The sequence below is a fragment of the Haemorhous mexicanus genome, chromosome Z, assembly GCF_027477595.1.
Source record: "Haemorhous mexicanus isolate bHaeMex1 chromosome Z, bHaeMex1.pri, whole genome shotgun sequence".
Classification (NCBI taxonomy): Eukaryota; Metazoa; Chordata; class Aves; order Passeriformes; family Fringillidae; genus Haemorhous; species Haemorhous mexicanus.
The window spans coordinates 72363681-72387826 of record NC_082381.1 but is presented as its reverse complement, the minus strand read 5'-3'; the positions used below and the strand labels follow the sequence as shown (position 1 = coordinate 72387826).

Genomic DNA, 24146 nt, shown 5'->3' with positions numbered 1-24146 from the left:
TAGGTTTCTTCACGGGGCAGGAGATTGTTCTCTCCACTAGAGCTGGACACATTACCACCCTGAAGAGAGAGAACATCAGATTGTACATCTCCCCGAGTCATCCTTCCCACTCTCCTCAGGAAGGATATCACTCGGCACTTATCCACGCTGTAGTTCACCAGCTATGTTACTGCCATCTTTTGTATTTATTGCTCTGAGTTTCCTACTGTGCTGCCTCACTGCACATGCTCTCTCCTCCAGGGCATTTATGACTACACTGAACAGGGCAGACTCCCAGACAGCTCTACTTGACATCTTCCTTCCTGGCAAAGGACAAGGAGCACTTACTCCTACTGCTTACGTCCCACTGTTAAGTGAATTATTTGTTCTTTTCAGGATTCTTGCTCCCATCTCATAACTATTTATTTTCTTAATATTTGGTTGAAGTACACATTTGAATATACACATATAAATAATGCGATTTTCAAAAAAAAAAAAAAAGCTTTAGCCTGAGTTCCCCATCTTCCTCATTTATCACAGGGATTAGGATAGGAACAGATGTGACTGACACCAGGAAACAGTGAGTATGTTACTGACAAAGTAGCTTTCAACATCTGTGCTTAGGTGTTAGGTAGTAATGACCTTTCTCCAAAGTTCTTTAAGAGTTTAAAAGATTTTGTTGTCTTCTGTCCCAGCATCTGAAAAAACCTGCCACCACTTTTGTGCTGTTATCTACTGCCAGCTTCATTGCTGTAGCTTTAAACTCAAAGTGATACCTAGACTTATTTTTTAAAAAGCTTAAGTAATATTTCAAGGTTCAAGTATCCTTACACCAAAAGTTCAGATACAAAGCAGAAATTAACATTTTCCCCAAATATGCTGTAGCCATTTCATTACTAATTCCATCAGCAAAAACATCCACAGTATTCATTACAACATTAGAAATATTGCCTGAAAAAACACTAATTTTAGTTAAAACTTTTGAGCTGATATTACTGCTCACATTCTGTGAAGGTTGGGTAAGGTCTCAAAATCTCTTTGCAGATTAAATTAAGCCTTTGGCTTCTACTCAGTATAAGAACAGGGCTACTTCCATTTCTCATAGGAGTTTTAGAGCTCAGGAGAGCACCTACCAGGAAATGAACTATCATACCACAGATCACTAAGCTGAATGCCAAAAAAAAATGAACTTTCTCCTGAAAAGGGGGGTAAAAATCCATCTCTTTTCATGAGCATTTCACTGCACAAGGCAGAAGAGAAAGAGGTACAATATTGTGAGCCAGATGAAGAGAAACAGAGGAGGCAGCACAACAAGGAACACTCTCTGCCTTACTTTCCCTATTGCTTGTCTCTGGTTCCTAGTGGAGTTGCTTCCCTTTTCTGACATCCCCTCCAGTCTCTGGTCTCAGTCCTAAATATCAACAGTACAATGTTAGTGTGTCAGACTTGAGAGAAAAAAAGGTCTATGCCATAGACTGTTTGGATTTGGGTTTTTTCCTTAAATTACAAGATTGTGTAAGTCGCAATTCCCTCTACCTACATTTCTCCCCATTCCATTTCACCCTTTGTATACTCTACTAAATAATACTTTAAAACTCCCTTTACACCGATGTGACTGCTTGGCATTTTCATAGCTGTGACCAAGCTTTACTCAGCACTTTAAAAGCCCTTGTCTGGAGTTCCTCCCACTGTCAAAACGCCAACTGTCTTACTCAGACACTATGTGCATTCTCCATCACTGTACTAAGAAATGTACCTGAAGGGCTGAGGAAAGTACAGTACCAAGTCCACAGGGCTAACAAACAAGTTGCTGCAGTTTATTTACTTAAAATACAACTGCACTTAGTAAGAGTGATTGTACAAGTAACAGGCAAATGGTGCTCCTCAGACCTTTCCTCACCTGATTTCAAGCCCACCAGAACACCCACACCTTGGACACATCAAAAAGTGAAGCCAAAAGCTGGATGCTGCTCCTTTTCAACATCTGGCCCCACAGCACTCATCTCCACCAGGAATTACTCATCAATTCAACAACTCAATAAAGCTGACCATTAACCTGACATTAAACATTTACAGAGTAAAACCATGGATCATTATTACTATGTTGGCTTTAAAAAGAGAACCAAAAATTAGCAGTTTATTCTTCAGAATAAGGTTGGGTTCAGAGATAATACTGATCTGTAGTAGTTCAAGATGAACACTTAGTATCAAGTAAAACTCATGACAGATTATGAAATTCAACAGCACTGCCCAAAAAAGTTTCCAATGCCATAAATACACCAAAAAACACAATTAAGATAAAACATGAGCACTTTTTCAAAATGTTTACTAGGTAAGAGGCAGTCTTGCTCAGAGCATAATAAAACCTCTTACAAGTAACCTGAAACTCATGAGTCAAGTTGAAGTTCACTCTAGTGTCAAACAACAGTTTTAATTTCAATTAGTTGAAAAACAAGAGTGGGTCATAAAGCTTTGACACTGCTGAAAAAGTGAAAAGCACATCTACCAATCAACAGTCTTCAAGAGGTTTCATTAATCCCCTGATTTATTAATCTCCATCACAGCAGTAACTACATTTGTCCATGAAGACATACAAAATTAGCTCAGTAAGTGCTTATACTGGTCAACCTAATAGCTGCTGTCAAAAAAAGTTTCCCTTCAAAATGCATCCCTTTCATAAACAGCATTAAAGATCAGTTTATTTGCCATAAAAGAAATCAGTAAATTGCCTTCAATGTATGATTGTGCTAATCTATAGGAGGCAAAGTTTCACTCAAAACATTGTTACACACGCAATAAGCAGACATTCCCAAAAACATTAAACCTAATGCTTAATATGTTAAAGCTGGCGCAGGAGCTACCTAGGTCCCTTCTGGGAAGTCACCATGATACAGAGGACATTTTGCCACACCAAACCTAGAAATGTTTTGATTCAGCTTTTTTTGTTGTTATTTAAACTACTTAGAAATCAATGCAACCTAGCTACCCAAATATATTTAGGACTAGCTTCAAGGTGGAGAAATTAAGTCGTACAGGCCCCATCATGTTCCCTTCTCTCAAAGAAGGTCCAAAGAGCAGTGCTTATCCCAGAGAAGTGACTTCACCAAAACTCTGTTCACTAATGAACACTTCCCTGTAAGGAACATCAGTATTTGCATTACCTGTTTTGGTAGTAACAAGCTGTGGAGAACTACTGTCTCCCATAAATTCAGTGCAGGCCCTTAGCTGAGTTAGAAGTTCTGAATTCTCTCTACATCAGTCCATCATGTAATAGAAACCCACCAGTGGCTTGTGAGCCTTCAGCTCTGGGACAGAACTGCCAAGCAAAGTCTTGGCAGGGAACCACAGAAATCCTAGAACAGGGAACAGACAAAACTCAAAACCTCTCAGGTTGCTCTGTTGCTCTGGTGAAGGATGTTCTTTTCAGAGAGGTTTTCCTTGCTCTGTGCTTCTCCCTCCCCCCATATCACCTACCCCTGGAGCTAAGGCAAGGTGTATGAATGTCACTAAAGGCAGCAGTCTGAAGAAACAAGATGACTGGAGGAAAAAAAAAAATCAGTTTGGATGTGAAGTTACCAGAAAAGCCAAACTGAACAGGACACCTACAAATAGACATGGTTGGAACCTCACTGAAAGAGAAAACGTATTGACATGAATTTGTCATTTATACTTGAAAAAGTTGGTCTCATGCAGACAACTGAAGACCAAAAATGCCAGACCAAGTACATTTCCAAATCTTCCTAGAGCTGCAAGCCATGGACAATGCCTAGTCATGGCTTTGAAATTACACAGAATTACTATCTAAATACATCTAAAAGACTTGGTAAGATAGAAGTATCAGAAGGATTTTCTGGGGTTCCTTAAATGTCAGATATAATGAATGCGTGCTGCTCTTAACACTGGCCTAAGCCATCTAGAGAGATTCAGTCTTAAAGACCACTACCAAGACTTGTTTGACCCTGTATCTCAAAACATTCTAATACAAAAATTGTGGTTCCTATCCAGACAAAGAATAATTTGGAAAATTGAGAAGCATTATATTAAGAAGTGGCACCTGGAAAAGAATAAACATGAATTTCTCAGACATTTTATTTCCTGGTAAAAGGTGACAATGGCAAGATTCAGGTTACAAACAGAATTAGGATTCCTAACAGTATTTTTTTATTTTTTAAGATTCCTGAGTTTCTAGCACATCTTGTAAATCTTCATAAAATGTCATAAAAACAAATTCATGTTCATGCAACCTAGTTTCTTTTATGTACAAGAGACTTAATAAAATACCTATGTAAGTTCTGGGTTTTTTGGGGTTGTTTTTTTTTCCTCTCTGAAGTTATTTTATATTCCAGGCCTTTTATATTACAGGCCTACCCCAACAAAACCTTTTAATATTATAATAATTATTATACAGCAATATGTTCAGGTCATTTCTTATTACATTCTGATGCAACAAGGGCCATATGCCTAAAAAGAGCCCTACCACTTAGGAATGAGTATCATGTTTGATGTAGTCTGATTAGAGAAGAAAAGCCTGTACAAAAGTGTAATTTATCAACTCTAGATGAAATTTGTGTCATCAATTCTTTCATTAAGGATTCTGTCTCTTTCAGTAAAGTCTCATGTCAGGACAACAATTTTCACTAGATGTGGGATAATCAGAGTTATTGCCCAAAAGTCTTTCATGAGTGAGCTGTGTTCCTGTTGAGGGTATTTAATCTGGAACACACCACTTCCAAAAGCTTAAACCACACTGGAAAAATTCTCAAACCTCCAGTGAGCCAGACCTAAACAAAAACCATTCTGAGTGCAGCTTCCCAGACTGATCAACTTTCCCTGTCCATTTCGAATAAAGGCAATCTTGAAGAGAGAAACCATTCAAGAGGAACCCACTTTCAATTCACAGAACTGTAATATTCCATGTCTCATACTCCCTAGCTCTCCAGCTTACTCTTGCCCTTAATTTTCAGTAGCTACAGAAAATTTTTCACCTCTTGAACAAGACTCAAGAGCTTTCTACATCTGAAACTGAGATTAAGAGAGCCAGGTTAACATGTTAACTACACCAAGCAGCTGCTTTAAGGTTTGGAAAACATTCAGACTGAAAAGCAAATGACCTGGTTAAACTGTATTGTAACAACTGTAAGTGCTCTACAACTTTTTTTATCTTTTAAAACCTCTCCACATGGATGCTAGAAGTGGTTGTTCTAATTATAAACTCCAGCCTCCTGCATAAAGACAAGCAATGAAAATCCACTGTGTAACTCCTATAAAGGTATCATAGCAGAAAACTATCAGGATAGACTGGAATTACTGACATCTAATTTTAAGCTGTAACTTTCACTACAAAGGTTATCTAAAATTAAAATAGTCCATACCACTCTTTAAATACGTAGACTTTCATGTGAATTAGCTCTAAGTCAGATGTTTCTCTACGGCTTTAGAGACAGGAAAAAACATACCCTCCATTGACTTTCATACTACAGCAACACCTTCAAATCTAAAAATGAATGATAATTAAAAACAAACAAACAAACAATTCAACAGATTATTGAACTGTAACTGTAAACATTTCTTTAGAAGTCCAAAAGTCACAGTGCTGCACTTGCAGTGCAGTTGTTGAGTTGTTTAGTGCAGTTACAGAGCTGCAATTGTTAGCTCACCTGTACCTATATCAACCAAGATACACAGGAAACCTGTTGGAAAATAGATTTTCCCAAAGGTGTGCTAAACATCTATGTACTTGTCAAAGTGACAAACTTTCCTTAAAAGTGAAGCTATACTAGTGATTACTTGTTGTGTCAACCTTCTATTTATTTCATAGGTCTAATGGAAGCTTTAATGAATAAGCACTAATGGGAAAATCAGAGTAATGAATGTAGAAGTTCTGCAAGCTCATTTGTTTTAAATTACTGTCTTCCATCCTTAAACCACTTTATATACTTCTTACTGATGAATTTGTCTTATGCATTAATCAGATAATAAAAGTTATCATCATCTTTCACATGGCTTGATCAAGTACTGCAGGGACAAACAAGATGCAGCTTCAGGTTCAAGACAATTCTGCACTATTAAATTTTGATTCTCCAAATCAGCTCAAACCTTACTAAAAACTGGGATACGAGCAGGCTTAAAATATTGTTAGAAAAACCTACTGAAGAATTAAATTGTCCTTTGTCAAAATCACGTGGTCTTTAAAACACTGAGCCTCTTTTCTACAAGCAATTAGATTTTCAGTCTCTGTATCCCATTTTATCCCACTCTTCTTTAACAAGTAATCACATTACTTTCAAGCTTAGAAGAAGCTTCTGAGTCAAAATTAGGCTGTTTTTTGTAGAAAGTACATGGTAGCAACAGACACCAGTTATAGGTGTGCACTGCATTACAGTGCCAAGTTTTAACATCACAAGTGTTTTAAGTTAGCAGACTAACCCATTCTGAACATGAGATGTAATAATTCCATAAAATTTTGGAAGACATTTTTCCTCTCTAGTGATAAAAGCCTAGTCTAAATACATTTTTTTCTGTTCCTAAAGCAAACGAAATTAGCAACACTAGTAGTTAGAGATTAGTTCCAGATTTTCTGTGCAAACAGTATCAACAGCACCTTTAACATGCATAAGACTATAACATATATGTATGGGATTTTGCCTATATAGACTTGTCTTTAACTCATTTACAGTGCTTAGCTCTTGGAAGGCATACATTTTACTCCCATCACCAAAGCTCCTTTACTCCCATCACCTTAGCTACTTACAGAGAAAATGGGCAGGGTGAACCCCACTGTGTAGAGGACAGTGGATGTGATGGTACTGTCATGGAACGGATACTTGATGCTGTCATCATTACAGAAAAAGCCTCTCTGATACGGTTTTATTTTGGCCAAGTTTAGAACACCAAGGGGTAAGCCAGCTGTTGGGGGAAGGAAAACAAAAAACAAAAACAAGAAATACATGTGGTTAAATCAAAAAAAAAAAAAATCATTTCTAATCATGCATGGAGGAAGCTACCAAACATGCATAACTCAACTTTGCTAAGTATCATGCAATGCACACGCTTACCAAATTCTGCTTATAGACACTTCTCTTTCAGAACATTCCTTCAGAAAGACTCTGAGGTTACCCATCAGGTACAGACATTAAAAAAAAATACAAAGTTCAAAGTCTTCCATCTATAAGGTGAGTTGCCACAAAACCATACCGAACCAAGAGTACATTAAAGAAAAAGCCTTTGCCCCTCACATGACTAAACACTTAAGGGCAGACAGCCTTTTGTCCCTCCTCCCTCTTCTACTACCCAACAACCTCAGCTTGTATCTAATTTTCCAGCCTTGTTCTATACACTATAATGTGGTCAGTGTTTACAGAGGAGACAAAGAAGAGACACAGGTTTTGTCATGGTTAGGGAGTTAAAAATTTCATGCAAGCAGTTTTCATGCACATAATGGGAACAAAAGAACTGCAGGGACACTAATGGACACTTTGAATGGATTGCATCTCCAGGTAATGAGATTATACCTTGAGATTGCATTTACATAGCTTTTGTATGCTTTGGAAGATTTCTACATGAAAATATACAAGTTATTAACATCGCAGCTGAGACCTGGGTACAAATTATAGCTCTCCGAATTTACACACTGTGATATATTACCAACTCCCTCTCTTACAAGTTAACTTGCACTATACTGACAGTCATGCAAAAGAAGCTATTAAGACTTCTGATATTCAGGTGTAACTTATTTCTGATAAGAGCCACCTGCCATGTTATACACATTTACAAGAGCAGTAACCTCAGAAGTCCAACTTCTTATTTTACTTCCTCATAAAAATCTAAGGTTGGAAAGGACCTCCCAGATCACCAATCATCTGGGATCCTCCCAGATCCCAGCTTTTAACCAAATAACACCATGCGCACTTTCTTCCTTTCCTTTGATCCACTGAGTAAGCAACAGATTAAAGTGGGTAAATTACATAATGCTAAATCCCCAAACAAAACAAAAAGTAAATTTTGTTTTAAAACGTGGCAAAAAAGGGCGAATAACTGTATTTTCCACAACATCCATGAGATATGCAATTCTGCAAATAGACACTACATATGTAAATTGGAGGGTGAGTGCCATTACTGAAGCAGAAAAGACTACTCGGTATATAAATGACCTGCTGTACTGAGAACAAAAAACATCCCAAAGAAGTTAACATGATGAGTGATTCCTTTGATTTCTGGTGACACCTGTTGACTATCAGCTAAGTAGCTTAAAGGTGTTTTAAGTACACTTATTGCTATGTACTTCATCAGAAGAAGACATCAAGAGTGAAGTTGGAACAGAGTGATAAATCCAGGTCCCTTCTTTGGGCTGCTGAGTTGCAGTGTAAAGGCTTGTGAAGTGCCTATTGAAACTGTACATGGTAGGTAGCAGCCCAGCTTTCAAATCCTCTTCTTCACAAGGAAGCAGTTTGGGAGTATTTTAAATCCTCTTATGGAGCAGAGGGAAATGTTTTTCACAAATAACCTGAAACATTAAAACTGTCCACATTACTGATGCTTACCATCCCATATAGAAAAAATGAACCAAAATACAAAAGGCATTAAGCTTATTCAACTTCAAGCACAAAGTTTTTCATCATGTAGGATGGTATACCATTGAATCAACTAAATCTCAAAGGTAGATCTCATCTCCTTCCTTCTACTTCAATGGCGGAGAGAAGAGCTAAAGCTTGACCACGTACAAGTGGCAGACAGAAGCAGATGAAACAGAATTGTAGCCCTTCAAACATGAAGGGGGCTACACTGAAGAACTCAAAGTTCACTCTGACCAAAGGATTGCTGTATGTCTTCATGGCTGGAGCCAAGTTTCAGCTACTCTCAAGGCCATGGCAAGATTCCACTAACATAACGTAGAGTTCAGGCTTCCTGTCTTTACCTCTGCTGTTGCATACCAAGCAGGATGATGGAATGGTAATCCCATTACCTATTTGATACAATCATATCTTCTCAAACAGGTCACCAGATCTTCACATACGGAAATATCACATGCTCATAATTAACTTAAGCAGCAGCTTGTGTTTTGCGTAAGTGGACTACTTCACAGACTGTCTTCCACAAAAAGCTGCTACAATCTAATATCAAGAACACATAATGAACTTTTGACCTGGGAAGGGGGAAAATAAAAGGCAAAAAAAGGGGTCAAATAAGAGAAGTTTCAAAGTAACTGCAAAACTCATCTGTATTGTCTACATTAAAAGAATACAAAAAACCCCAAAGTTAGTTACACATCTTACACTAACTGCCCATTTCAATTTTTTTTCATTACTGTTAAATTCTTACTGCAATCTAAATGATGCACTGCTTTCCAACAGTGGACTAGAAGATTTTGTGAAGTGGTATTCCGTTGATCATTAACCTACCCCAAATAGTGGCAGCATTTTTACTGTTGCCCATTTTATAGGGAGCAAAGACAAGACACAGTACATGTAAGCAAACAGTCCTGAACTTTTCATTGTAAGCAGAAAAAAACCCCACCACTAATGTACATAGCAGGCCAGTATTGCCATCAGAGGTGCCAAGCATTTCCATGACCTTTAAGCAGGCTGAACTTCTGAGGAATGTACTTAATGTTCAGTCACATTAGCTTCTACAAACTGGAGCAAAGAGTGACCAAGATCTCATGCAAGATCACCAGGCTAAAAGGCAATCCTGTAGATTGTAGAGCAGCTCTCATGCCTTATCCTCTGCTCAGCATACCACCTTTTCCCTTACACCTAGCCAGTACCAGCAGGAATGTCAAGGTGCTTTTCTGAACCAGGTAGCTTTGTACCTTAAGGGATCATAGCGACTTCGTTGTTACTCGTATCCTATAAAGCATGACCGTCAGCTGTAAAAAGACTATTACCTGAAGTCACCAATCATTCAGACTGCAACACATTAGAATTCGATTTCCTCTATTCTCTGATAAAAAATGTGCAGTTTATCTTGTCAAGAACTAATGACCAACAGATTCTGGGGGTTTTGCTAGGTAGGAGCAAGAAACAGACAGCAGTCCTCTGACCGTTCTCTCCCCTTTAATTATAAAGGGAAAACAACCTGGTCACTCCAGTGCTGTGTGACTTACAAAAGGACAGACTTCTGCAATGCTCACACAAAGAGACTCTAGCTAACCCACAAACCAGGCTGGATGGAGCTTGGAGCTACCTAGCCAAGTGGAAGGTGCTCCTGCCCATGGCAGGTGTATTGGAACAAGATAATCTTTAAGATTGCCTCCACTCAAAATATTCTATGGTTTTATAACCCTGAAAACTACAGATGCAGTAACAAAGTTGAACAGGAAAAGAGACTCCAAAGATTTGAAGCCTTTGCCTATGAAAGAAAAGTAAGCAAGTTTCATATACATGAATAAGGAAAAAAAAAAAAAAAAGCACAGTAAAGAGGGAGACAAAGATGGGAAGGATGCTTGAATTACTCAGCAGGGATTGCAGGGACAGAACAGCCTTTAAGTTTTGGGCTAGAACTATAAGAACAGCAACACACATTTGTACAGTTACATAACAGTGAGTCATGCTGAGTTCACAAGGAGTTTCCAACTCTTACTTTGTAGGTCCAAGCCAGTTGCAGTGCAGTTTCCACTGACAATCTACAGTAACTCACAGTAATATATGTAGCCTTCAGGAACTATTTGATCACACCTGACTGGATGACATAGCATGACATATGCCTGTAAGAAGGGAAGGAAGGGAGGTCCGGGCTGGGAGAATAGGGAGGAAGTCCATATGAGAATGGTCCTCCACCCACAGAAAAAGAATGTTAAAAATAAAATACCAGTATCCAAGGGGAGAAAGCAAATTTTTTTTTTCCCCCAAGAAAATCTGCTTAATCAAAAAATATCGATTTACTATATTTTTAGTGGGTTTGTTTAAGACTAAACAAAAATAAATTAAATTTATTTTTCATAAATAGATTTATAAGTTTTATCCTACAAATGGAAGTCATAAGTACCAATCCATCATCTTTTTACAATGTATGTAACACTGCACTACTGTTCTGATCTGCGGCATTCATCACACGTAATTTCAGAGTTAGGTGCATAAGCTTGGAGTCAGATTCTGAAGACTTCCAAGTGTCCATATAACTTTGGCAGTAAGCTGCCAGTTTTTCTTAAACAGGAAAAAAACATTTAGAACCAAATTAACGTCTTTTACAACAGTTGATATAAATATTTAAGATCAGCAAAGAATATTATTGTTTTATGTCTAAAAGGAAAGAAACTCTCAAAGTTTCTAACCACTTCAGCAATACTGTACTACCTAGTTCTCAACCAGATGCAGTACTCACAAAACTTGGCTCAGCTTTCAAGAGCAACCCAAGACAACTTAGACTGTCCTGTCCTCCCCCCACCTCTGGCCATCCCCCACCACCCCTTTTTTGCCTTGGCATTAGTTTTCACACCAACCTGTCCAAAAAGACAAGACCATGCCCACACAACATTGTTTTTTCAGAGGCACTTGCTCATCTGGCCAGCTGTACTACTGTACGAGCTGGTCTAAAGGACAGAGTAAGAACATGTAGCCAAGAGTGTGGAATAAAGGACAAGGACAGACTGGGACAGATCAGCTTCATGAAACTGCATCTTGATCAGTGGTGCTTTCTTCCCCACAATTTTAAATAGTACAAAGGAATGCACTGTATTTTGTAAACACAGGTTAATTAACCCATTTGCCCTCCTTATCTGTGCAAGTGACTGAATCTCCACTTGAGGTTCTGTGCAGTCAAACTCATGCTGAATTGCTGTTTCAAGTCCTCCAAGGCAATATTACTCTGTATTCCTATCTGGTCCTCAATCAGGAAGTTCCCTCCAACAAAGCAAATTAACATCTAGGAACTGGGAGAAAGGCAGTTACCCCTAAGGGATACTACCCCAAATGAGAACATTCTAGCTTGATTATTAACTAAAGCTTTTTCTTCATGCTGCAATGAACTCACAAGTAAGTGTTAATTAAGAGACCCTGTACCTGACTAACATGAGACTGAGAAGACTTTTTATGTTTCTCTACACTTACCCTGAGGAACATGATCAATACATTTTGCACTTGATATACTGACAAAGTCGGCTTCAGGTTTTGTAAAGAAATACACAATTTATAGATTAGTTAGGGAGTGTCAAAAAATAATTCTAACTGTAACAAAGAAACCACAAAACACATCAAATTATATCCTGAAAACAGATGAGCTACTTTTTACAGCTTACATTCTTATTAGACAGATGATACTGTTAATAATCCCACAGAGTCATTTCAAGCTAAACCTATACAGCTGCCAATTACTACTGAGAGCAAGAGAGAATTTAGGGTCTCCTACTCTTAAACATGTATTTTTGCTTTTATTTTCAGACAGGACAACCACGTTGGCTTCACTCTTCATTTTTCAGTGTACAGTCTGGTGTGAGGAAGCAGGCAAGAGATTTAAAGAAACTCAGGTCAACTTCATGCTACTGGAGAGAGTTTGTAAATAACTGTAAAAGGTATTTTCTCTGCAGAAAAGGAGATGGGCTGAAATTCTTTTTCTATGAACAGTCAAGAGAAATAATCAACACCTTTTAAAATATGAGGTTCTGGGAATACAAAAAACTACCAAGAAGAAGAAGAGATTAAAGTAATGAGAAAGTATTTAGACTTTTGATAACTAGAGGTAAAGAGTGTACAAGAGAAAAATCAGTGCACTATTTATTTGCAGTAGCTGAGACTACTAAGTGGGTAGCCCACAACTTACCTCCTAGCCACTTTAAAGAACTTTATCTTACTTTTCTACACTAAGGAATGTGAAGTATTTCTAATACCAGCAAACTGATTGTTCTGATAATGCCAGAAGCTGTGATAGGCTTCAGTAAACAGGATACATGTATTTAAAAGCATGAACAACATTCTAATCTCTCCTACAATTCTACTTGCAACTTTATGCTATGTAAATTTTTATTTGTCCTCTGATCTATGCCTTAGCCAGCAGAGATGCCAGATCAGCAATTGAGCAAGTTCCTTGCCACTTTTTGTTATGCCAGACAAGGGTGATGGAAGCAGGAAGCAAAGGAAACCTTCCTCTGAGCTCGAAGAGCCTCAACACAAGCATGCAATTTCTAGTCCAGTCATTTACTAAGACAGAAGTACATCATATTCCAGTTTCTCTGCATTCAGCAGTATACTACATGGGAGCACTAGTTCAGTTATCTATAGTCCCAATTTAATTAGAACATGTCAAGACTCTTGTTTAAAAACATTAGCATGGACAAGTGTATTCTCCGATATATGTAGATTTTAAAAATTGCGTTTACAAGCACTAAATACAAGTTACTCTAAAACCCATGCAACTGTCTCTCCTGTGAGCATTCAGAGAAGTGCAAATGCAAATTATAAAAATGCAGAAAAAAGACAGTTATATATTCTACCCTGCACTGTTACTTAGAGAAACATACACCAGACAAGTGAGCCAACTGCAGGTAGCAAGCAAAGACTGTGCCCTGGGCTTTGCTCTGGTCAGGGGGAAGAGAAGGCTGAAGCTAGCCCAGGGATGGACACACCTGGAAATCATTAGCAGCTCACCCAGTAAACTGGCTGAGGCTAACTGCCTCATTACTGACAGACCTGAAAACATTAAAGACCCCACACTAACAGCTGAAAGACACTGCGGGCACAGAGGCAGAGAGGACATGGAACAGGGGAGGTCAGCAGTTCTTTGCATTGCAGTGCTGCTCAAGGGGTTAGTTAGTTCTGGGAAGAATCCAAGTGCCTGCAGCCAGAGTAAAGGGTGACTTCTACCCTCCTGTATATAACCCCTCCTGTGCAGAGGAAATTAAATATTTCCTCACTGCTTGCATTATGTGCTTAGCATCAAATTTAGTTAAAGGCTTTGATGGTACTGTATGGAGAATTAAAAACAATGTACATGCCCCCAAAGATGTAGATTTCTGCACACAATCCACCTAAATCACAGCACTTACAGACCAGGAGTGCAACACAGCCAAAGAAATGGAACTATCAAAGTCAGCTGGTTGGCAAGACAGGGAGGGATTTGTTTTTTTTAAACATAGGTGACACCAACTCTGAATGTCAATCAAGACTACTTCTCTTTTAAACACCAGAAGTTGTAACTATTTCCCCATTTTAATCTTTGCTTTGTGGGAGTGCACAACAGGAGGCTTTCAGAGTATTTCAGCTATAACTACACACCCTAACTTGAAATACCATTCAGTCTCTAGAAATATAATAGGCAATTAGTTGTCAGGAACGTAAAAGCTCATTTTCCAATGAGTCCTACAAGCATAACAGTATTTTATTTAAACAGGTCTTTAACAAAGTCAGCAGTGCTACAGAGGGACTCAGAATTTCCATGACATTGTATACCCTGTCATACACCACGTCACTTTACACTGCACACACTGCTCATGTCACCATGTCTAAGAGAACAGAACTTCGTTTTCATGTGAGACTGAAGTCTGTAGTGTCTAATGGTACATTGTAAGAACAAACTCTATAGAAAGCTCAATCTAAACAGATTTTAAAGGGAAAAGAGACCATACCCCATATATTCCTGAGCTACCTGAACAGTTTTGTTTTGTAGTGATTCAGGAGACTGCCCAAAAAGTCCATTGCTTCAGAATCTGGAAAATATATTTATACAACATTGCCCTTGACACTCGAGTACAATGAATAATGCCACAATATAGGAAGTTTTACAGTACATATAACAGACCAGGTGCTGCTTTTAATTTGTAGTAGAAGTTACCAGCATTAGATTTGTGATCGCAGCTTCTATGTATTAAGGCATATAATTTTCTAGTGTTGATGATTGGACTCATACTTAAGAGTAGTCTTTTCATTTAAAGAAAAATGAAAAGAGTCTGCATGCAGAAATAGTGACCTGAACTTCCATTCACAGATCTCCACTAGTGCTACACCTAGCCATCACACTGGCTTGGAGTATTTTAGCTCAATACTATTATTGCAGCATACAGTAACATATGTAACACCTAAGAACATAAAACTGAAGGCCAGTTTCCACAAGTCAGCAAAAGCTACAAAAAACTCACACAATGGAACACCAAGGAAAGTAGACACTGAGCAAAATAATGATTAAGATTATTTTCAGAATTTAATAGAGAATAATTTCTGACTATTTGACAGACTCGATTTCACTATCTGCCTTCTGTACCCCTTAAGGACCATTAGCTTGCTGCATATCAGAAGTCTTCCCTGGTTATAATTAGCAGTTTACTTTCTCAGATCTCTCCACCACCAGCTTCCAAACCACCCCTTCAGCTTAAAATAAGCACAGCTCACTGCCCTTCCATGCCTCAAAACAAGGCAGACAAATTTAGACATATGCATTTTCCTTACCATCCCAGTACCCCAGTTTCAGAAAATATTGCACCTACTGCTTAGTTTCAGTGACTTAGTAACCTAAGACTTCTTGGCAATAACAGAACTAAGTTACATGGACAAAAACGCATGAATTTTGAGGTAAAAATGTCACTGTATTCTAAGAGAGGCAGAAGTCACCTGAGATGCTGAAATTTGACAAGGTAATTCCTTCTACACTTAGGCAAAAACTGAGAATAATTCCTATTTGGTACAGTTTTCTCCTTTCCTAGGAAAGGGATCACAAAAAATTGTGACCCCTCTTCCAAATCAGGCATGGCTAAGTAACAAACTGAAGCTACTTTATGAGACCCAACGAAACCCCACACAGCTCCTCCGAAACCTGCTTATTTAGCAGAGGCGAAAAAAGGAGAGGAGGCACTAAAACCAAGGCTATGTTTAGAAAATCCATTGTTTCCTCAACAGCATCACAGAAATAACGGTGTACTGATATGGTTCATCTATACCTTTTGTTTCATTAAGCAGCATATGATGGATAGACATTCCAAGAGGGGGGCCTGATCTGACACACCTCTATTTTCTAATCTAAAATTTTTTAAATCCTTCATTTTCCTGCTGCCAAATATCAAGACACCACATGAATGAGAGATGCATTGAGTTGAAGCACAATGCAAGTAAAACTGAAGTGCCTTCCCAAACTTCTGAGTCAGACCAAGCAAAAGCAGTCTTTTCTTGTACTGGTCATTTCCTCTAACTCAATGTGGTAACAGAGTAAGTGTTTGATAAGCGCACTAGAAAGTTTGAACCTTATCTTTCCATATCACAATTTTTAAAGAAGTTTATTTGGGTCAATTTTTGGCTTTCATACAAACAAGCACTCCTAATTTTAACAGCTCTGTCTGACTGTATGAGAAGGATTAATGCACCAGAGAATCTGGCAAAAGTAGAGCCAAAAACACAATGCAGGTTTATCAATAGATAGTTTTGTTTCTGTACCTTTGAGATCAGTCTCATAACTTAAAAAAGGAAAATTCCTCCCAGAAAGTGGGTCAAGTCATTAGTAGTCAATTGTTAAACAAGAAGAGACAGGCATCAGATCCTTAATATAAGTAGGACAATTATTTTAGTTTTAAAATGCAGGATTGAACTATTTTGGCTGGTAAATTGATTATAAATCTACTCAGAGGCAGGACTGAGAAATTTATTGTTACAGCTGAAGTGACTATCTGTTTTAGTGGAAGATGTCCCTATCTATGACGGGGGGCTGAAATTACATGGTCTTTGAGGTCCATTCCAAGACATTCTATCATTCCATGACTAGAGTTTCTAGATATAGTGGCAATAACACAGATTTCTAAAAAAAAAAAAATCAAAACCAAAACAGTTTCAGAAAGTATCCTAAGGAAATCTTGCTCCTTCAAAATAGCTTTAAATTATTTTAGTTATTCATAAAACTAGCTATTTGCTAATCATCCATTATCTGTATTTTTAGTGTCTGTGGATTTTTCAGTTGTTTTCAATCAACTATTTGACCTGAATAAAACCTAAGAATTATGAGCTTATTTTGCAGGGATAAGGAAGAAAAGCACTCCCACCAAACCAAGCATATATAGCAATAAATCAAGCTCATTTTAAAGCCATATTTCTGTGGGCGGCATATCTTGACAATAGGTTTCTATGCAATTCTGTTCAGCACTTTCTTTTTTCCTTCATCCAAGGTGAGTTTGTTTTAATTCTCCTGGACTAATTCTGGAAATTGGATTATCAGTTGTGGGGGATAGTAAATCCGAGTCAGTTGGCATACTACAAGACTCAAGTTCTCTTCTCATTGGGTACTTCCAAGAGCCAGGTCACCTCTTTGTGCAACCTGCCTTCCACTGCTGCAACACAGTCACAGACAGAAGATTATCACAGCTTAATCCCCTCATCAGCATCCAGTCAGCAACAGTGCTCCTACATGAAACTATGCAGTAGCAGGCAACCAGTAATCAACTCTTTATTTCACCCCACCAGGACTGTGATTGTGCAGCCTTCAGACCAAGCTGCTTTTGGTCAGTATCAGTTCATACTGCCTAACCCTTTAAAACCAGGAGGCATGTTGCATCAGCTCAGTACAGCATAAACAAGCACTCAAGCAGTATGGAGAGGAGGCAGGAATTCTTCAGCTATGAGAGATTAGTTATTTTATAATTTAATTTCAGTGTGATACTTAATTTTCTACATAAAATATCAGAAGCCCCTTCTCGCAAAGGTCACTGCCCTCATGTAAGAAAGCTCCAGGAGCCCTTTGACTGTTTAAAGCTAAGGAAAAAAAATCACCAGGACTCAAGCAGCTGGTAAGGAACCCAAGAGCTGATAAGCATCTCACTCTACTATGCCAAGAGAAAATAATATAGTCCTGAGTTCACAATATGGCTCTTGGGAAGGCACTGGAAGGTGAACTAGGATTCACCCACTGCTGAAAAAAGTAAGTGCAAGAACTTCTGGTTTTGTGTCAAAAGTTAGTACAAGATACACAACAGCAAAAGCTGGAACATGAACCAGACCACTGACTTTGAATAGTGTTCATTAACTAATTGATCTCTTACCTAAAGTTTTTCTGCAGGCTTCTGATCAAGGGAGAGCGAGTCTCTGGTAAAGCATCTTTATTTTGGGGAAAATAAAAAGTAACTGTTGCAAAGAAGAAAGCACATTAGGAGAGGAAAAATGTTCCCAGTTTCAGGTAACAAGTATGTCTCCAATTAACTGAGTGTCAACTTAATAAGTACTAGGTCATGGTACCTGGTGGAGAGCATCAAAGACAAACCGCTCTTTCACATGTACCTGTTACAGCTTTACAATGTACTCATGAACTAGAAAAAGTATTTAGCACCCACATGATGTGGAAAATAAGAAGAGTAACACGTATGTCAGTGAGTCACAAATAATAGCGGAGGAGGTTTTATTTGAACTAGGGCAATCAGGAAGTGCTAACCCACATAGAAGGAGCCTTCCCTGACTGCGCAGCAATACCTTAATTGTCACCGAGACTGCAGCCTCCAGCGACAGCGCGAGTAAACACTCCCAAGAGAGGAGAACAGCATTGAATGCAAAACAATGTGCAGGGTGGTCCAGTCATCCCAGTCCCACAGGCCACACCCTGCAAAAGAAAACTCACTGTGTCCTGTACACATGCATCTGCTGTTTAGAATGTTGTCATTATTACAAAACATTCCAGCAGTCTTTAAAAAGCTAGCTGAAAGCAATGTGAGTGTTTACTATTTCCGGATTCAACTTACATGTCCTTCTATTTGGAAGGATGGAAGTCCTTCCCTTACTGAGAGGCAGTTTCATGAAAAAAACTAATAAACATGGAAATGTATAAATAAAACTCCCATAATCTCACCTTCCCCACAGTCACAGGGTAGGACATGGAGAGGTAGAAAAAAGTCAAAATCCCTACACAAACACAAGTATATTCCACAGCAGTTTTAAATTTAAATAATTCTTTACTATTTCAAATATATGGCAGAAAAGTGAATAGAGCAGCAAGGGTTTAATTCTTTAGAAGGCTTCAGTTTTTCTAATCTTGGATTAGACATATTCTTGCACCAGCAATCCCATATTGACAAGTACACTCCCCAATTATTATAATAACCTTGTCAGTATTATTATAAGTAGTAAGCTTGTTAGTATTTGCATAGTCAGACAAGGGAATAAAGAAATACAGTTGTGTTGTATTGCACCCCTGCACTTAAGTAGGCATGAATTTCAACAAGTACAGACCAGATGAAAATAGTCCCAGAGGTGTGACTATTTTCCTCATGGCTCCGGTCACCTCTGTGGAGCTTCCTTTAATCTTTGCCTTTGTGAGAGTCTGATCTAAAGATAAATGTATTTAGCAGTTCTTCCACTGATTGCAGGAATATTGCCATGTATTTCCCAACTTTGTTCTTTAAGTGTTGTTTACCTGCCTTAATGAAAAAGGAACCTGATTTGCGATCAAACAAACAATAGACCTGTAAGAGTGGCACAGAGTGTATATGTGTGTATATATAGTGCTTAATGAAAACACCAGTTGCAAGGTAACTAATTATGCTGTTCTAATAAGCTGTCTTTTTTTGCATGACAGTTTGGAAGTGTAATAAACCAAAAGAACCAAGCCTCAGTATCTACCTGTGAAAAATCGTTCTACTACTGCTGAGAATGCCAATCTCGGCCATGCTATATAAAATATCTATCAAAAAACCTACAAGAGACAAGCAACAGAGGTATGTGGAAGAAAGAAATCCCGAAATCCAGACCACTCATGCTTTCCAGTGCCAGAAGCAGCTGAGCACTGTCTACTGGAGCGTGGGGAGTAAGGGAGGTGCTGCCTGCAGCACTGCAGAGCTGCATGCGGACATGCAGCACACACACACACACACCCCCAGCACTGCAGATCCTCACACACAGAATGCAGATACAGCCTCCTCACACTATCTGAGGACAGATACTGCAGAAACCTGCAGCTTTGCCTTTTTCAGATTGCAGAAGATAAAGCTAATTTAATGCTGAAACATCAGTGTTATTTTTAGAAGAGAATTATCATGCTGATAAGAGGGAAGGAGTTGTTTTCTCAGGGCACCAAAGACTGCTTTCCCTGAATTTTCTCTCCTTTAGTGGGTAAAAAGGCAGACGAGGGAGAGATCTTTCTTAAGGATAATTAAAAGAAACTTAGACTTGAGTCTCAGGGAACCAAATTGGGCTAATTTTAAAGATGTTTTTACCTCCTACTTTTTTTTTCCCCTCTGCCCACCTCCTCTTCTTTGATGTCTTTCTTATTCTCTTACCTCGGCTCCATCTTTCAATAAATCTATCTAAATCACTCACACACACACACACATCAGAAGATAGCTCTTTTTCCCCTTCTCTTTCCTTTGAAAGACTTATGATGGGAAAGCTGAAACCACACAAAAATGGCTTGACTAAACCAGGAGCGAGTAAGTCAGACACAGTAAGAATCACACACTTCCACTGCAGTGAGTTCATGGGTGTGTCAGATCACTGCAACTCCAAGTGGTATGCTTGGATATCACTTAGGCTTCAAGTTCAACATTACTGAGACAATTAATTTTTCTTCCCCACCTGCTTTGGAGAAGGCATAAATGGGAAAAGAGAGGAGAAAAAAGAAAAGTTCTGTATTAAGTGACAAGAGTTACCTTGGGGATTCTGAGGATGCTACTGATACCCCTTTTTGTGGTAGCATGGGCTACCACACCAAGATTGAGAATTCAGTCCTCCACTGAAACTGGTCTTCCTTGTTTTTAAACCTTCAGTTCTGTTGGAGGCCTTGTAGTCTTTGCAGTGCAGATACTAGGTATCATTTATCCATACTGGCAAGTCACTTTATCTGGGCAGTTACCCCTGTCATCTGAGCAGAAACCAAAGTGCACAGGCAGGGGGAAGGGCAAGGGAAAAAGAGTTAAAAGTCCACAATCAACAGGAACTATTTTTTTTTTACAGTAAAAATATTAAACAGCCCACTAGACACAGGTAAGACCTATGCTCTTCTAAGGGCCTGTCTCAGCCACATGAGAGGCAGGCAGAAGAGGAAGAAAACTTGGTCCTACACCCAGTATCTTTCCCATTTTGCAAATGGAAAATCTTTTATCTCAGCTAGAGTTTCATTGAAACCTGTAACTCAATGTGTTTAAAGTTGCAGGTGTCAGGGAACTTCATATTATGCACTGCCTGCATTTTTCAGACTTTTCAGGAAGTAAACAAGCCCAAGGGAAAATAAAAAGTCTGGCAACCTTCCAGCACACTGAGACACCAGATAAGTGCATCTGTGATCCAAATGCTACACAGGGTGAGGGGGAGACAAGGGTGTGTCAACTGCTATTAGACTGCAGAGCAAGGTCAAAAACCTACCTTCCCAGGTAATGATTTGGGAAACCCTCATCCTTTCAGGTAGATGACCATCAAGTTATATGCTTCTGCAGCCTTACTTTCCATATATTTTGCTTTCCTCGATTACTCAAGATTACTTACAATACACCTATATACTTCATGCAGACCAAACCATATTCAAAGTGCAAAATTTTTGTGTAAATATAAAGATTTTGTAATGACACATATCCAGACAGAAAAAACTGCTTCACTCACCATAAAGAAAGCATGAAAGTAAAAGTCTCACAATAGCACAGTTTGATAAAACTCCTGATCTGAAAAAAGATTACTCCCAGTGGATTACATGGATCCACTATCATTTTGCAAAAGCTCACTCTCCTGTAACATTACCTCAGAGCAATGTATCATTCATTGTAATTTTGCTTTTTAATGGCATTTAGCTACAGGTACAATTGCTATTTGAAGCATCCAGAAGAGAAGAATGTCGTTATGCTTTTACTGATTATACAAAACGTACTGATCAGCCAAAAAATTCTGCCAAGCAGAAATTCATGAGCTAGGCCTGCACACTGAACATGACAAGAAAGTGCTTATAGTACTGACAACATTTGCTTAAGAAGCAAAGAAATCAGCCCTTCTTAAGACCAAGAAGTATATCTCCAGAGTGTAAAGACACTTCCCAGGCTCCCAATCTCCCAATACTGAGAAGTGCCACTTCTTTACAAAGTGAAACTGCCCCTTCTCTGATCGGTAACTGACATCATTGCTGCTTACACTGTCTCATTACATAAAAGGAGAGTTAATGCAAATTGGCAGGACATAACATAGTTTCAATAGAGACTGAAATAGAATAAAGCAATACTGGGAAGCCAATATCTGAGCTGGCCAGGACAAGCATTGCAGCGATGTGGCAGTGTGCTGTGGCTGTGCCGGTTCAACCCCTGGCCATCACCGAGGCACCGCTCCTGCCCCGACACCCGTCTCTCCCTGCCGCACACGAACACGAGGGCGCAGACACCGCGCTCTAATGAATGCCTCATTTCGCTTCTAGCCTACAGCTACAGCGGAGGCTCGGTCACACCGAGACCGCATTCAGCTCAAGCCTTACAGCGAATCGCTGCCCTGCTGCCGAGCACCGTGGTGCCTCTGCAACACCCTGGATGGATGAGGCGTGTTTCCGTGATGACGGCCCCTTCCAGGACAGCTTCCCAGCTCACTCAGGATAACAAACACATCCCAGGCTGCAGGTATCTACCAGACAGCTACCTCTCCAGCACTGGCTTTTGCCACAACCGGTTTTCATCCGACAGAGGTGGTTAGGGAAGGAAGAATAAGGACATCAGAGAGAAGAGGGAGCTTCAGATGTCAGAGGATAAGCGGCAGCAGCTACCTCCCCCGGGGCTTTCCCTTCCCCTCCCGGCCCACGGCAGCGACCAGATCCCCCCGTGCGGGCGCGGAGCGGGAGGCGAGGGAGCGAGCGAGGGCCGGCAGGCACGGCGGGGGCTGCGGGCCGGCAGGAGCCCCGCTCCGGGTGGTGCCGGCGCGGCAGGGAGGGGGAGGCGAGCATGCGACCAGCGCGGTGCCGTGCGAGGGGGAGCGCGGCGCCCCGGGGGCGGCTCCCCCCGCTCCTCTGCGGCCCCCCGACCTACCCAGCAGCACGCAGAGCACGTCCAGCGCCACGAAGGGCAGCCGCGTCCTGTCAAACATGCTGGCGGCGCCCGGCGGCAGGCGCGGTGACAGCCTCGGCCCGAGGGGCGGGAGCGCGGCGGAGGCGGCAGGGAGGGGCTCCAGGCAAGGCGCTCTGAGGGAACGGCCCCCCCGCGCTCGGAGCACCGCTGAGCAGCCGCCGCCGCCCGCACTGCGCTACTACCGCCGCCGCGGCCCCCGCGCGCCTTTAAGGCCGGGCACGGGCGGCGGGGCAGGGCGGGAAGGGCGGGCGGCGGCGGCTGCGGCGCCTCCTCGGACCGCCCTCAGCGACGCCCCGCCCGCGGCCGCCGCGGCCCCGGTCCCAGCCTCGGCCCCGGCCCCGGCCCGCGCCGCCAATCGCGCCGCGCTACGCCCCGCAGCGGTGCCGCGCAATGAGCACGGCCCCGCGCACGGCCCGGCGCGGTCTGAGCGCGACCTGGCCTCACCTGCCCGCCCGGCCCGGCCCCGAGGGATCCCCACACGGGCCTTGGCTGGGATCTGGGAGAGAGAGGGTCGGTCCTCCGCGGAGAACATGGGGAGATATTATTATTATTTAGTAGTAGTAGTAGTACACAAGGAAAAAGCTGTTTCCACTTCTGGAATCACAGAATCCTCCGGGTTGGAAGGGACCACAGTGGGTCATCTGGTCCAACATCCCTGCTCGAGCACTACGGACAACTTGGCTCCATCCTCTAGGCGCCCACCCCTTTTAGATATTTGTACATATTGACGAGTTCCCCTCTCGGTTGTCGCTCTCATCTCAAGGCTGAACAGGCTCAGCTCTCAGTCTTTCCGAGTGAGAGAGATGCTCCAGTTCCCTAATCACCTTTGTTGCCCTCTGCTGGACCTGTTCCAGGAGCTCCGTGTCTCTGTTGGGCTGAGCAACCTGGAAGTGGACTGCCTACTCCAGATGTAGCCTCACCACGACTTAGAGAAGCTGGAGGAGTGCTGGAAAATTGCAAAAAAAAAAAAATTACAAAACAGCTGGAAGCAGAGTTTTGGCCCAACCCAGCCCAAAGCAAACTTTTTCCATGTTAAAATCTTTTATTTGGAAAGAAGACACCAACACGAAGAAAATGTTTTCTGCATAGCCACGTTTTTATTTTAGCACCATTGACAACAAACCTGACGATTTTTTTCAACAGTGTTAGGGCTGTGGGCACAAACATGTAGCTCCTGCTACAGAGCACATCTGTGTTTTGTTCAAGGCAAGTGCAGATGGGATGATTGGTGCTTCCCACAGAAGACCAGACCTAA

The 24146-nt window shown here is 40.7% G+C and overlaps 1 protein-coding gene across 1 annotated transcript in view; it reads right to left on the bottom strand.

Moving 5' to 3' along the window:
* Nucleotides 1-23048, bottom strand: part of PLPP1 (phospholipid phosphatase 1) — a 63124-nt gene extending 40076 nt beyond the window's left edge. The window contains exon 1 of the mRNA XM_059836784.1: nucleotides 22853-23048. Within this exon, the coding sequence (XP_059692767.1) occupies nucleotides 22853-22910 (58 nt within the window). The 5' untranslated portion in view covers nucleotides 22911-23048. The remainder of the gene's footprint in view (nucleotides 1-22852) is intronic.
* Nucleotides 23049-24146: the final 1098 nt, after the last annotated feature.